The sequence below is a fragment of the Selaginella moellendorffii genome, unplaced genomic scaffold (assembly GCF_000143415.4).
Source record: "Selaginella moellendorffii unplaced genomic scaffold, v1.0 SELMOscaffold_53, whole genome shotgun sequence".
NCBI lineage: Eukaryota > Viridiplantae > Streptophyta > Lycopodiopsida > Selaginellales > Selaginellaceae > Selaginella > Selaginella moellendorffii.
The window spans coordinates 369443-383422 of NW_003314314.1; the positions used below are offsets into that span (position 1 = coordinate 369443).

General features: G+C 37.7%; 2 protein-coding genes, 1 non-coding gene and 1 pseudogene across 4 annotated transcripts; 1 reads left to right on the top strand and 3 right to left on the bottom strand.

Annotated features, from left to right (window-relative positions):
- Positions 1-6010: 6010 nt before the first annotated feature.
- Positions 6011-7375, bottom strand: LOC9635949 (annotated as a pseudogene).
- A 2410-nt stretch (positions 7376-9785) lies between these two features.
- On the bottom strand, positions 9786-9857 carry TRNAQ-UUG. Its single transcript has one exon. It is a non-coding gene; the product is annotated as a tRNA-Gln (tRNA).
- Positions 9858-10163: 306 nt separating this feature from the next.
- On the top strand, positions 10164-10939 carry LOC9636276 (1-aminocyclopropane-1-carboxylate oxidase homolog 8). The gene is made up of 2 exons (XM_024687351.1): positions 10164-10381; positions 10567-10939. Exons 1-2 carry the CDS (start codon positions 10164-10166, stop codon positions 10937-10939), a joined length of 591 nt encoding a protein of 196 aa, XP_024543119.1.
- A 334-nt stretch (positions 10940-11273) lies between these two features.
- LOC9635950 lies at positions 11274-13922 on the bottom strand. Of its 2 annotated transcripts, XM_024687296.1 has the most exons (10): positions 13747-13922; positions 13514-13639; positions 13309-13432; positions 13190-13245; positions 12892-13135; positions 12215-12837; positions 12028-12159; positions 11714-11980; positions 11593-11649; positions 11274-11524 (listed from the first exon to the last, which is right to left on the bottom strand). In XM_024687296.1, exons 2-10 carry the CDS (start codon positions 13586-13588, stop codon positions 11363-11365), a joined length of 1740 nt encoding a protein of 579 aa, XP_024543064.1. In that variant the 5' UTR covers positions 13589-13639; positions 13747-13922; the 3' UTR covers positions 11274-11362. The 2 variants fall into 2 exon arrangements, with proteins under 2 accessions (XP_024543064.1, XP_002982347.2); XM_002982301.2 differs by having other exon boundaries at positions 12215-13135.
- Positions 13923-13980: the final 58 nt, after the last annotated feature.

Sequence of the window (13980 nt, forward strand, 5' to 3'; positions counted from 1 at the left end):
TTTTTAGAAATTATTTTTTAAAGTAATATTTCTATGAAAAAACTTAATTTCTATTTTAGGAAGTGAAGCTTGCCAAAAAAGAGCCGTAAAAATAAGGATGTGGATAGGATTAGTATTTAGTCTAATAGTAGCATGTTTTTGGACAAAAATTTTTATGTATTGTTATGTGGATGGTAATCAAACATCCTTGTAGCTCATAGAAAAATTAAAAAATTATAATTTTATACTTTGTGGCCAAGAAAAAAAAGAAAAACTAATTGTCTATAACAAAAAAAGAAGTTTTTAACTAACCTATAAGCTCTTGAATTTGGACTTCTTGGAGGGTCACTCAACTCAATATCACTTAAACTTATAAATTTTTAACATTAAATATTCCAAGACCATTAACTAATTAAAAAAGAAGATGCACTTTTATTTATGAGCCTTTTTTCTTTGAACCTTTATAAATTGTTCTCTTTGGTTGCTTATACAACCTAGATAGATTAAGTTTATACAAATGCAAAACTAAATCTACAAATATAATTTGGTTAGAAGCTAAGAATATGTTTCCTTTTTTTAGATTTATAATGATGAAATGTTGGAAGTTTGTAAAAATATGTTTAGCACTATAGTAAAGGATTTCTCTTCTTTATTAGTTATCTAGTGATCACTTCCCACTAGTGGCATAAGGATTGAAGAGAAATCTATGGCATAAGTAGTTGGTTAGTAAATTTTCTTTATTACAAGTACTAAAAAGAGTTTTGATCAATTTGTTAGGACAAGATTTGCAAGTGAGAAAAAATTGAAAGTTTTGGGGTTATTTTACAAAGAAAATTGCTATCCAAAAGGCCCATAAGGGGCATTGCCTTGTTGGATTAATAATAGAAAGTGCCAATATAAGGATGATATGAATAGTTAATAAAGTTTGGATAAATGATTTGTAAAGAATATAATTGACTTTTTCTAGACCGTGATTACAAAAAAATTAGAAAAAATAGAGAATTTTAAGAGCATAAAATCATAACTATTGGATTGGAGAATATTCTAGAGTATATTTAGAATATTCTTTATACTTAACTCTTAAGTAAGATATATCTAAATTTCTAATTCCAATTAAATAACTATTCTAATATTTATGGGCCTTTTTCCCTTTATATTTCAGCCCTTACAGATCATTTTCAATTTATTCTCTTTTATTGCTCACAATCTATCATGTTTCTCTATAAGTTCATGCCTTTATGAATAAAAGCTAAGAGCTGTAACTCTCCCAAAAATCTTGCTCTCTAGACACCTTACCTTTCAAGTCTAGCATAGCAAAATAAAACTAGACTGCCAAATGTTAATCTTAATATGTGGTATGATTCCCTTAATTAAAAAAAAGAGTCAAACTTGAGATTTTTTTAATATCATTCATAAAACATAAATCCCTAAATCCCAAAATTGAACTAAATGTGTACCACATAATAGTGGCTAGAATGAAAGTGGAACAAATGTAACACATTTAAACCAAAAGTTTTAACTCAAGAAGTCAAGAGTGGGAGTGAAACTCCTAAAAAGCTTTAAGAATGAATACAAAAGATTAACAAACGAGTTTCTAGAAAGAGACTAAGTTTAAGATTAAGTTTGAGTTTGAGTTCAAGGGGTGAAAGCTTAAAGCAATTGTCTCTTAGACCTTAAGGGGTTTGGTAAGTCCTTACTATAAGCCATAAATTTTCCTTTCTAATTTGTCATTTTATTTTATCTATTTAACCATTTTTGCCTTGACCTTAGTTAAGTTCCTTTGCAAAGATTCCCATCATCGTACTAATTCCAGTTTAGTCTTATTTAGGTTCAGCTACTTACTATATGAACAACAGAGTGTTAGCTAACCTTTTACAAATTCTCAAATTCTTTTTTGATCCCCTTCCCCAAGTTAGATTGAGCTTAAGATTCAATTACACTCCTTATAAGTAACCAAGCAAGCAACCAAACACACCAAGTGTATAGATTCTTAACATCTTATGGTATGCAATACTTGTTTATAAGACTTTCTAAATCCCAAGCTTTGGGTGCATCTCTTAGTTCAAGACACCGAGGGGAAACACTTGGCCTAATGGCCCAATATAGGTACCTCAACTCCCTACTTGGGAAGGCCAAAGTGTAGGGAAAGCCCCTACACTCCACTTGAGTCGAGAGTACTAAAGTTATTAACCTTTAGTCTCAACCTTAACTTTGTTTGAAAGCACTATTAGAGAGTTCTTTAAAGATTAAGTTCTTAGCCTCTCTTTCCCTATTTTACTTTTGAAACCCCTTGGGGGACAATTGTTTTAAGCTTTCACCCCACAACTTATATTAGTACTTTGATTTGGTCTCAGACCTGATCTTAGATTTTAGACTCAATCTCAGTCTTAGACTCAATTTTAAATTTGATCTCAAATTCTTTATTGTTTTGATCATGATTTTGGGGGATCCTCTAGCCTATGACACTTTAGTAAATTAGTTCTTTACACTTTTGGGATAGTAAAGAGAGGATTTCAAAGGAACTAGTGTGGCCAAAAAAGGCTTGTGTGACTAAAGAAAGCTATGCTTACGTGGTGGGTGATGATATAAACATTAGGGAATCCAAAGTTAAAGTGAACATGGATGAATAAGTGGGGTGACTTGGTAAAGTATTCAAGAGCTAGCTATAACTTCCAAAAGATCAAATAATTTAATCCAAGTGTAAATAACATTACTTACTTAGATACCTTGTATGGCTTCATTTTAACCACATATCTAAGGCACCCTAGTGGCAAAAAGTGGGGAAAGTATCCACAAAGCTCACAATAAACTGTGGTGTTTCAAAACATCACCCCAAAGTTTTTAATGATGAAAAAAAAGAGGGGCCCTCTTGCTTACTAACTAAAGGTATAATTATGTGATAAAGAAAGATTAGAGGCTAGTGGGATGGGCTTTTAGGCCTTAACCTAGTGGTAATATTGCCAAGCACTACTATGGATGGAGAGGGATTTGGTGGAGATTAAAAAAAGGATATTAAAGGATATGTGTTAATGCATTTTAAAAATGTTAAGATGTGGTAATAAAATTACCATTCATGGACAGATGGCCTAGTCTTAGAGAGATAGGACCATGGTACATATGGTCTTTGACTACTAATGAGATCATGAGAATGGATATATCTTTAATATAAAAGGTTAGTAAGTCAATGGTATCTAAAATGGAATTAAACATATAGAACACTTCAACAAAGTGTGAAGTCAATATGGCTTTGAGATCATATCTAAGGGGTTAGTAAAACGTAGGATGAGGATCTATGGAGGTTGGGAATGAGATTTCTTTAATTGGTTTAAAGTGTGGTTAAAGAACTAAAGTATATTGAAAAATTTAGTCACTTAAAATTTTTTAGGTAATTTTCCTTTAATTGTTTTGCATAGCAAGTTGGAGATCAAAACAACTCAAGCCACTGATCCATTTGTTCAAAAAGTGTAACGATTGATCTTTTTCAATATTTTTCTACACTAATATGGTGATTATCAATTTCTTCAATTTTGGAATAAATTTCTTCATCAACATGCTTAACTATATATACCTAATAGAAATATATGGTTGTATATTATTCAAGCATACAATGACACTTTTGCAATATATTGCTTTAGCATTCTCAAAATATTAGAATTAGTCTAACAATAAACCTTATATGCATAAGTATGTTGACAATTTTGGACATATCTACAATATATTAAGTGGACTAAGATGCCTTGACATCCTTTATTTAGTTTTTTCTAATCAGTTCCTCTTACTTTAGAATTTTGGAAATCTATATCTATGAATTTCTTTATCAATCTTTTACCTTCTAAAGGATTTGACAACAATTTTGTTATGCATCTTCATAAATTGCTAGATAATATTGTTAGTAATTAAGGGCTTGAGTTTATTTTCAACTTTTAGGATTTTTTAATGTAAAAATTAAAGTATCAACTTCTCAGACTAATGGGCAATCAAAGTGTATTATTTAAATTCTTTGAGCAATATCTTCAATATTTTATTTCCTAATAATAGAATGATTGAGTTTAACTCTTTTCTTATATTGAGTTTCCTTATAATAATTCTTAACACTTTTTGTCCCTTCTTTGTTAACTATAATATTTGTCATCCTTGTTGATCATTATTCATTTCTTCCAACACATAATTTTATATATAATTTAATTGCTAATCAATATTTATTTTTGGATTAAATAATTAAATTTTACCCCCAACTTTGGCTAGTTCCTAATGTGATTAGCATAAATTTAGTGAATAAAAGAAATCCTCAAACCTTAGAAATGAAGTATAAGATGATGTGCTTAAAATTAACCAAGAAGAAATATATAGTGTAATAAGACATTCATAATTTAAAATTTCTCTTACAACTATATCTTTTTATCTTAAATTTTTGTAGGGTGCAATTCAAGCTCTTGTATGTCCCAGAAATAAAGATCCGTTGAAAAAATTGGAGGCCATAGGAAAAATCTATTGAAGAAAAGTTTATAAATTATAAAAATATTTATAATTTATTTACAGAAGATTAATTTTGATAAATATCAACCATAAATAATATAATATGCTAAAATACCTAAGAAAGTTTTAGATATATTCATTCTAAAATAAACAATTTAGTGATAGTCCACCTTTAGCTAGGCTATATTTCTTTGAATCTAAAATTTAACATTTGGATCCATCTTAAGAAGCATACAATATATAAAATATATACGCCTATAAGGGATGAAAAATTTACCAAAAGTTTGATGTTGAAAAATATATGTACAATTGAAATTTGGAATTTGGTTGATTGTGATATTGTAAACCTTCTTATTTACAGTATTAATTTTATAACTAAGAATTGTATACTTATAATGACAATATTGCTACTTAATGTTGACACTCTTAACTTTTGTCTTCAATTGTAATGCTTTTGAGTATGTTGCTTTTGATTCTTTTGACCAAATATTTGCAATCTTCACACGTTTGTTATTTTTTATTTTTGAAATTTCTTGAGAAAAATTCTAAATTTGAGTTTGTGGTTAATGTTTTTTTCAAATTTAAAACCTACTTCAACCAAAGTTTGAAGTTCCAAATTTTTCAGGTTCACCCCTTCTTTAACTAACTAAGTAGGTGGTATATATTTTGGTTTTTGGATAATCTATTCTATAACAAATTATGTGTGTGGAAATTTTATTGGATAAAACCATATGAACTAATCATAGTGTTCTGGAGGATCATTATATTATCGTCATCCCCAAAAACAAGGGGCTAAAGTGCATAAAGTTCCTATGGTAATGTACTTATTATATAATTTTTCTCTAATCCAAGCAAAACACTTGACTATAAATCCTACTTCAAGTTGACATATAACCCACTCAATCTTATAAATTTTTTGTTCTTTGACTTTTACTCAAACATGTTAGTGCTTCAAATACATACTACTATGTAAACACTTCTTAAATCCTAAGTAGGGTGACTTTGAGCCTAGAGTGCTACAACTTCATCCATGTTTTGGCCCTTCATCCATATAATCTCTAGCATATTAAATATTAGTAATTCTTTCATCTCGTCCACAATTTGGATATGAAGTGTAAAATCACTCACTCATCTTCAAAGGATGTTGTCACCCCTTATCACTATGTCAATTTTTTTTATTCATGTCTCTCACACAAGTGATTATCCTTGAAAGAAGTAGGAGAAAATATCCTAATGAACAGCTTTCTAAAAGAAATGGAGCAACTCAAAACTCAACTTGAAGAAATTTTTAGAGGCTTTTGAGGGCTTTTTCAAATTTTGTAAAACTAAGCTAGCTATCATCTTTCCTTGAGTTAACCACTCTACATTGTCCTAATAAGCAAGTAATGGCCTTTAAGATGAGTTCCATCCACCAACAATGGCTGGCAATTGTTTAAAAACAACTAAATGTTCCATAAGCTTTTATTTGGAAGGAAACAAATCCTCAAAAGTTTCAGATTGAATTCATTCTTACAGCCTAATCCCAATTACAATATATAATTTTGTATACGCTCACTCTATGATGCAATGGTTTTGTTCATATAACTAGAGATCAATAAGCTGCTTTAGATTAAATGGAAACATAATTGTTTTGTTCCCACTTAATATAGAAGAGGCTATGAGACGGTTTGCAGACTCTGTTGGATGATAAGCATCCCAATAGAAGTATTGGTTTCTCGTAGAACAAACTGATCCTAATGGTAAACAAGCGAATAATCTCAAGGGTGATACTCCACAACAAGCATCACGGCCATTCACAAATCCTGTCATACAAATTACAATGAGCAAATGATGAATTTGTGTTAAGCTTACCATATTTTGAAGGGTTGTTTGTTGCATCGTAAAATAGATCATATGTAGTTCCAAACACCATCTTCGCTCCATTCAAGTCTCGATTCATCCCTGAAACCATATCCTTGAGTGCTCTGTCAAAATTCACGGCCAAAGTGTTGGCTTCTTCATGGCAAGCCTTGCCATTTGCTCCCAAAATATTGCCCTCTCTCTTAAATGGAATGCAACCAAGTGGTCCAAGAGCAAAAACCACTATTTTGCGAGCTCCTAGTTGATAGGCTCTCTGTTGAGAATCAAAATTACACCGTGTAAATCACCGTGTTGAATCAAAATCAAATCAAATGAAATGAGTTATTGAGCAAGAAAAGCAATCACTTACATTCAAGTAGCCTTTGTATGCAGAGATTACTTCATCTTGAAATTCTTGCGGAGATTTGCTCCTGGTGCTGTTCATGTAATTCAAGTAATTGTTGGATCCAAGAGCAAACAAAAATATTGACCGTGACAAAAGATCAAATGCGGGGTCCTCGCCTCCCACAAGCAAAACGATCTCAGACCTAGTGTTGACGAAATTCTGGATCTGCTGGATCTGGTCAAAGGTCCAAGGATGGATGGTCAACACGCTTCAAAAGCCCAAACTAAACACTTTACATTCTGGAGGAAGTTCACGGAGGAATCATTGAGGATTCGAGCGCCGCCTGATGCGTAGCTTACTCCTTTGAGGATCACACTGCCTTTTGTGTTGGGATCGTGATAAGCAGGGACTAGAGGAAGCCCAAGTTCTTGAGCTGGTGGAAACAAAACAAACTCAGAAAATGTGTAGATCAATTTGCCTTGCTTACCAATGAGATCCACGACTGTGAATCCATTGCAAAACCTTCCTGTCGCCTTCCCTCCTGGGAAATCGATTCCATTTGGCCGAAATGCTGGTGACGAGGAACTTGTTGTTTCCGGGATCTGTCAAAGAGTCACCAAAGACGAAGAATGCAGGAACTTGGGCACGCCCAGATCTAAGAACCAAAAAAAAACTCAAAATCGAAGCTGCTAGAGGAAGAAGACGCATCATCACTCTTCTCTTAGTCAAGGTAAAGTGGCGATCTATTCGTTTCTTATTCTCACACGCAGTCAGTCAAAGTCCATTTTATGGTCAATTTGGTAGAGCTGGGCAATCCCCCTCATAGTAACACAAGGGAAGAAAATAAAAGCAAGGATGGACCAAGAGCTGCCAATCTTGGCTCCTTCCAACACTTCATGGAGGACACCATCAACTGCTTTACCAGATGACAAAGTACGTTGAGCGTAGTCTGTCTTATAGTCTCCGCAGCCTCTCTGTGAATCCGAAACCCCCAGCTTCAGCTAGATCACCTTCTCGCCATCTTGCTGCCATCTGACACTGGTTTACTTTGCTCCTCGCTGAAGCTGTGCATTATACCGCAACAGTGCTAATCCCCTGGAGCAAACAAAAGAATTAAAAATGGCTGGGAATAGAAACATGGGTTCTGATTTTTTTATTTGCTTCAATCGCTTTTTGTGTTTGCTCAATCACTAATCTACAAGAGCCCTACCACGTCATCAATTGAGCGTTCGGATTAGATCAGACAAGTCCAACTTATAGTCTTTGGACACCAGCCTCCTTCCAGTTTCTGTGGAGAGCTTTGATCCGAGTTCGCAAGCTGCATCCTGGCCAGTCATCTTCGAGTTTCCTTGCTGCAATCTCGTCTTGATCCCTTCCTAAGCTGCATCCTGGCTGTGATGGTCGCTAGGCTCATCATCTCTTCTTGAGTTTCACTCAGAGCTGCTCAACTGGCCAGGGATGTTGCTTGCAGTGGCATACATCACAACTTGCGTACTCTGATTGAAGACAAAGCTCTCCAGCAAAGAGCAGTGATTCTTGAGCAGTTCCTTATTTAAGTTTGGCATAATAAACTAGATATATCTAGAATATTCTTGAATATTTTAAAATATTCTACCATTTAACGGTTGTTATTCATTTAGGTTAATCCAGTATTTATAATTTACAAACATATTTATAGTTTATAAACTTTCTAAAACACTTTCTAGTATATTCTTTTTTATTCTACCATCTATTTCTTTGCAATGTCTGAACCTATTTAATAATAAATTGCTACGCATTGAATATAGCAACACTTGGTTTGCTTATTAGTAGTTTTATTATTACTTATTAATCTAATTGATCAAATAAAGTATATAATTATAAGTTTAAGAAAGTTTATAAATTTTAAACATGTTTATAAATTATAAATACAAGATTAATCTAAATAAATAATAACTGTTAGATGGTAGAATATCCTAGAATACCCAAGCATATTCTAAGTATATTTACTACCAACAACCAAAAATATTGCCAACAGTTTTCTTTGTTTTGTCTTTAAGATGCTTGATCTTCCTGCTCAAACTTTGCTACTTTGATCTGGATCCACCAATACAGGGAGCCAAGGGAGCCATTACCGTTGACAAGAATATTTTAAGAATATTCTAGCACACTAAGAATGTTTAAGTTTTAGATCAAGAACAGAAGAACTTGAATAGTGATCTTTGATTTTTTAGTTTCATTCATTTCATTTTATTTGCAAGATACAGAAAAGCGACAGCCTTTGAAGACTTGCATGATGTTAATATGCCTTAAATTTCTGGTCTTCTGCTGCCTCTCCCGGTGCTTCCATGGCTGGGCCGTACTCAATGGATTTGGTGATGGCGGTGGTGCAGTCAGGCACTCGGCAGGCATCGCACTGCAAAGAGAGATCACGTTAGAGCAAGAATTCAGGAGCTAATATATGCACCTCCAGTTGTTCCATATGTTATAGAGCCATTTGACTGCAGAAAGAAAGAAGACTCACTCACTTTTGAGACAAATATTAAGCACTGAGTTAACGCCTACTGAAGACTGTCAAGCCAAAGTTATGGTTCATAAGCGGATCAAAAGGCCTTAGTGCTCCCATTGTATGGAAACAGACTTGACACGAACGAAAGCTTCAAATCGTGAACGCGTTTTTAATGAAAAAAAAAAAAAAAAAACGAAGAGAGAACTTTGTTTGATCAGCATGGCAACTTCCATCGCAAAGTCAAACTTGCAAACCTATCTTTCACGCAAGCCTCGGATGCTTGCAGAGATTTTATAGGATCCAAGAACAGCCGAGGATCTAATAGTAACAAAACCGCTGTGAAACAAATTCCGGGATTTGTCTAGCTCTCCATTAGCAATGGCAAGCTCCGCCTGCCAAAACCAAAGAAAGATACAAGAATAACTGCATTGGAACCTTTGGTATGGTCCCATCACGCTTTTCCAAATCCAAACTACATGAGAAAGTAACATAATGTTTTGATATGAGTATGGTAGTCGTCGCGTGATCACTTATCGCGGCCACTGCCGATCCATATATCCAGAGCTTCCTTCACATTTGCAAGTTTCTATAATAAGGGTAGAAAGAAATTGGATGGTCATCGTAGTCTCTTTCCTGTTCGAAGAACGGTTTAAATTAAGGTCCCACCGAGATTCGAACTCGGGCTCTTGGATTCAAAGTCCAATGTCGTAACCACTAGACTATGGAACCATTTCTGTTGAGTTAATCGATCGTTACTATGGCTTTAAAAAATATTTACAAACCAAAACCATCGACAAAGTTGAAGGGAAAATTAAAAAAATTCCGCGACCGTGGTCTGGTCAACGGTACCCACGCGAGATCAGCCCCATGGATGAACATTCGTTTCCGCTAATTACGTTTGAAAAGATGGCGCAGGACAAAAGAGAGGAATATTCATTAAATTGGACTTCTCATACTTGGCATCTAGCATTGAGCATCTTGACGGTGTTTACAAAACCAGCGATCTCCTACTAATGCATAAGTGATTTTATAGCTATGGCAGAAGATTTTAGCATTCCTCTCATTGATCTCGCTCCTTTGCACCAGGCGGGAAACGCTCCCAGAGTCGAAGTTCTAGAGAAAATCTCCAAGGCCTGCGAGGAATGGGGATTCTTCCAGGTGATCAACCATGACCTGGATTTGAAGCTCTTGTCTTCTCTCTTCCAGAAGAAGAGAAAACCAAGATGGAAACCAGCCATCCACCCGTGGGATATGTAAACAAGAGCGGTGTTGGTGGAATGGTTGATAGAAAAGAGCACTTCTTTGCGCACGTAAGTGACAATCCAGCTTCCAAGAACGTCTGGCCTGAGAATCCATCGACTTTCAGGTATGAGAACGTCTTAGGAAGTTGATTGATTGATTTGCATGTTTTCTGTGTTGATGGTTTCTCTCCTTGAAGGCCAACAGCCGAGAACTTGATTCTGGAAGCACGGAAAACTGCAAGTTTTCTCGTGAAGATCATGAGCGAGAGCCTGGGCCTTCCCAACGAGCAACGTCTGGAGAACTTGTACAAAGCCGGCGATGCTCTGATCATGCTGAAGTACCCAGCATGTCCAGAGGGATACGAAGGCCCGGTTCTTGCCAAGCACCGAGATGGAGATATTCTCACCATCGTCGCCCAGCTCAACAATGCCCAAGGCCTCGAAGTTTTACACGAGAAAGACCAGCAAGAGATCTGGGTTCCTGTAAAACCAGTGGAAAATGCCCTGGTTATCAACGTTGGTGATGTTCTCCAGGTAAAATCTTTGGTTATTTCTATCGATCTAAGCTAGTGTTTTTATTTGCCATGGTGTTTATAAGGTGTGGAGCAATGGGCGATACAAGAGTGTTTTGCATAGAGTGTCCGGCTCACAAATGGATCGCTACTCCTTTGCTTACTTCCATATGCCAGTGCCAACCACGCAAATCTCCCCTCTAGACGCTTTCACTGCGCACGAAATACCGAAGTACAGACCTTTCATGCATGGTGAATACCTCCAATTACGCTACGAAAACAAAAAGCTCGACTCCAAGAATGCCAAAGAAATCACAATAGATTACTATGCAATGTAAACGAGCTTACATCAAACAAAATAAAAACCCATCTCTTTCCGCAAAGATGTCGAGTTTTCAAGGCGAAAAAAAGCTCTTTTTTTTCCTTTTTAACATTTTTACAGCAGCTCCACCCTCGTTATTACAAGCCTTCGTCCTGGGAATCAAATCTTTCGCTGGACCATTCGCCGGCTTCGCGTCGATCGTATCACTGGGAGCTTCAAAGTTTGGCCCGGCTGTGCCGCCAATTCTCGCACCCGAGCTAAAATGTGAGCGGGAATCGACACCGAGAAATGTTTTCTCCGCTTCTCACCTTGCTCGGACACCTGTGAGAAGAAAAAAAAAAAGAGAAGACATTTATGTACCACTATAGCTTGTGAAAGATATCACATACCTGACGCGAAGAATGTGAATGTACTCGACTGGCTCGTAATAAGTTTCGCCACTTGTCCTGCACTAGTTCGATCAGGAAACACTCAACCATCTAAACTAGAGAATTTGGGATGGTTTTCTACCTTCAAGTCAACTGGAGTTCGATAAGCGATGGCAGAGAACGCAAGTCTCTTGATGTCGGCCCACTTTCCAGTGCCACAGCGAGAAACTCCGTCCACCAAAGCCATTACTTCCCGCAGCGTCCAGGGTCTATGGTGCTTCCTACGCGATCCCGACTTTCGATCTGTGTCCTGGTCCTCAGTGTCAGATGGCTGCAATTCGTCTGACACAGAAGGAAGCATGCACGAGACTTGATCCGCGGACTCGTCATTAGGCTCGTAGTTTTCGTCCTGCGAGACAGTGTTGAGTTGAAACACAACTAATGAGAAAAACTTACATTGTCCTGGCCGGGAGCAGATGGAAGCTTGAACTTGATTTTCCTGATGCTAGTGTTCGCGTCGCGTTTAGCCGCCCTTGCATTTCGAGCCATTTTTACAAGCTGCGCTGCTCGTCGCTCGGCCTTCAGCTCCTACAACAACAAAACGTGAGCCGGAGAAGCACGCAAAAGTTACCAGAACACTTACACCCATGCGATTGCGACTCCGGGCTCCGAAAGAACCTTCCGGTGACATCGAGTCGAGCTCTCTGCCATTCAGATCAAAGGACTCGTCCAGGTCGTCGCCATCAACATCTGGATCATCGGGATCACCATCTTCACCATCTGACTTCCAAAAGTCCACTTGCAGCTGCTGTTGTTGATCCTCGGGGCTGCTCATCGATGGAACAAATGACGCAACATCATCAGCTTCTTCTTCCACATATCTCCTGTTTGGCTTCCGGTGCCTCTTTCCTTCCAAACTCTGGACTTCGTTGAGATGGGACTGCCCGTCGCTAGGCCTGCTCACCACTGTGGTTGTCGAGGCGTCTAAGGAAATGGTTGGCGAGGTACCTAATACCACCGGCTTGACGTCCTCCTCCTGCTTTTCCATGCCAAAAGGCTGCTCCGCGGAAGTCTCGCCTTCAAGGCGTTCTTTCAACAAATTTTCCTGTGCCTGTGCAGCCACCACCACTGCCTGTGCCGAGCTCTCGTTCATAGAATTCAGGCCTTTGGTGATTTTCTGCTTCAGCCAGTGCTTGTCTTTAGCCGAAGTCACCCGACCAAACGTGTTCCTGTAAGTGTCTTGCAGTGCCCTGATAGAAAGGTTGTCTAGAAAAAGCTTGGGTGGAGTATAAGAAGCATCGAATTGAGGAGTAATAGTACCGGGTGTAGAGCTGCTGCAGATAGGCTCTTCTTCCATCAGTTTCAATGGCTCAACCTTGACTTGGGCCACCATTTGGTCAGAAGGAGGAAGCTCGCCGGTGCAGTCGAAGGCGTTTATGTTGAAGTATTTTGGATTAGGCCGACGCCGTCTCTTGTACGTGAACTTCGCACCATTATAGCCGGAACTCTCTAAAGCTCTTTGATCTTCCTCCGTCTTGACTTTCAAGAGCATAGTATCTACAACCTACAGTCAACCATCAGGTGGTGAAACGCGTGGTAAAGATAACGAGAGGCATACCTCTAGCTGCTTGAGCAATCTCAACTTCACGTCTTCCAAGTCTTCCTCCATGGGTCCTGGACGAAGCAATTCTTGAATAGGAAGAGAAAGAAACAAAGACAAAGTTAAAAGGAACTTACGTGCATCGTCTTTCTCATCGTCTTGATCGGTATGATCGTCCTCAGAACTCTCGCCTTGAATCAGTGATTCAACTTCCATGAGATCCTCATCGGTAGTAGGAAACATCATCCCATTCTCGTCAATCTGTTGGTAAAAAAAAAAAAAAAGAAAACGAAGACTTAGAACAAAAAAAAAAAGAAAGAAAAAACAAAGAAGAACTCTTACCCGGACAAGAGTGTACATGATGCGCTCGTCTTTCTCAAGAGGGATTTCCACCTCCTCATTCTTCACAGCCAGCATTTTTTTCCCAGCAGGAACAAAAAAGAAAGAAAAATAAATCCGCGCAGCGCTCTGCCAGCAAAAGAAATAGCCTAAGATCGATCCGGAGCTGCGAAGAATGCAGATCGGCACACCTAGAGCCCAGAAACCGAGCGATTCCTAAAGAAACCTATCCTGACCTGATCAAGCGCCGTCAAGATGCCGCGGGGCGCCGCTCGAATCGCCCCTCCCCAGCTCGAAAATCACGCCTCGACCGCCATAGCCAGCGCCATCGCCATCGGCCCCCCTTTTTTCCTTCCTCCTAATAAAGCCCCGCCCTTCGAGAGCTCAAAGATCGCCCTCCTCCGCCATAGCCAAAAGCTTTCTATGTGGAGGTGAGAAGGAAAAAAAAGAGAGAACGCCTCCACTACTGT

Excerpts from the sequence above, each read along its gene's own strand:
- LOC9636276 (XM_024687351.1), top strand. The coding sequence starts at position 10,164 with ATGGCAGAAGATTTTAGCATTCCTCTCATTGATCTCGCTCCTTTGCAC. Across the intron at positions 10,382-10,566 it reads GCCATCCACCCGTGGGATAT|GCCAACAGCCGAGAACTTGA; the intron begins GTAAACAAGAGC and ends CTCTCCTTGAAG.
- LOC9635950 (XM_002982301.2), bottom strand. The coding sequence starts at position 13,588 with ATGCTGGCTGTGAAGAATGAGGAGGTGGAAATCCCTCTTGAGAAAGAC. Across the intron at positions 13,136-13,189 it reads GATTGCTCAAGCAGCTAGAG|GTTGTAGATACTATGCTCTT; the intron begins GTATGCCTCTCG and ends GGTTGACTGTAG. Across the intron at positions 11,650-11,713 it reads GAACTCCAGTTGACTTGAAG|GACAAGTGGCGAAACTTATT; the intron begins GTAGAAAACCAT and ends GAACTAGTGCAG.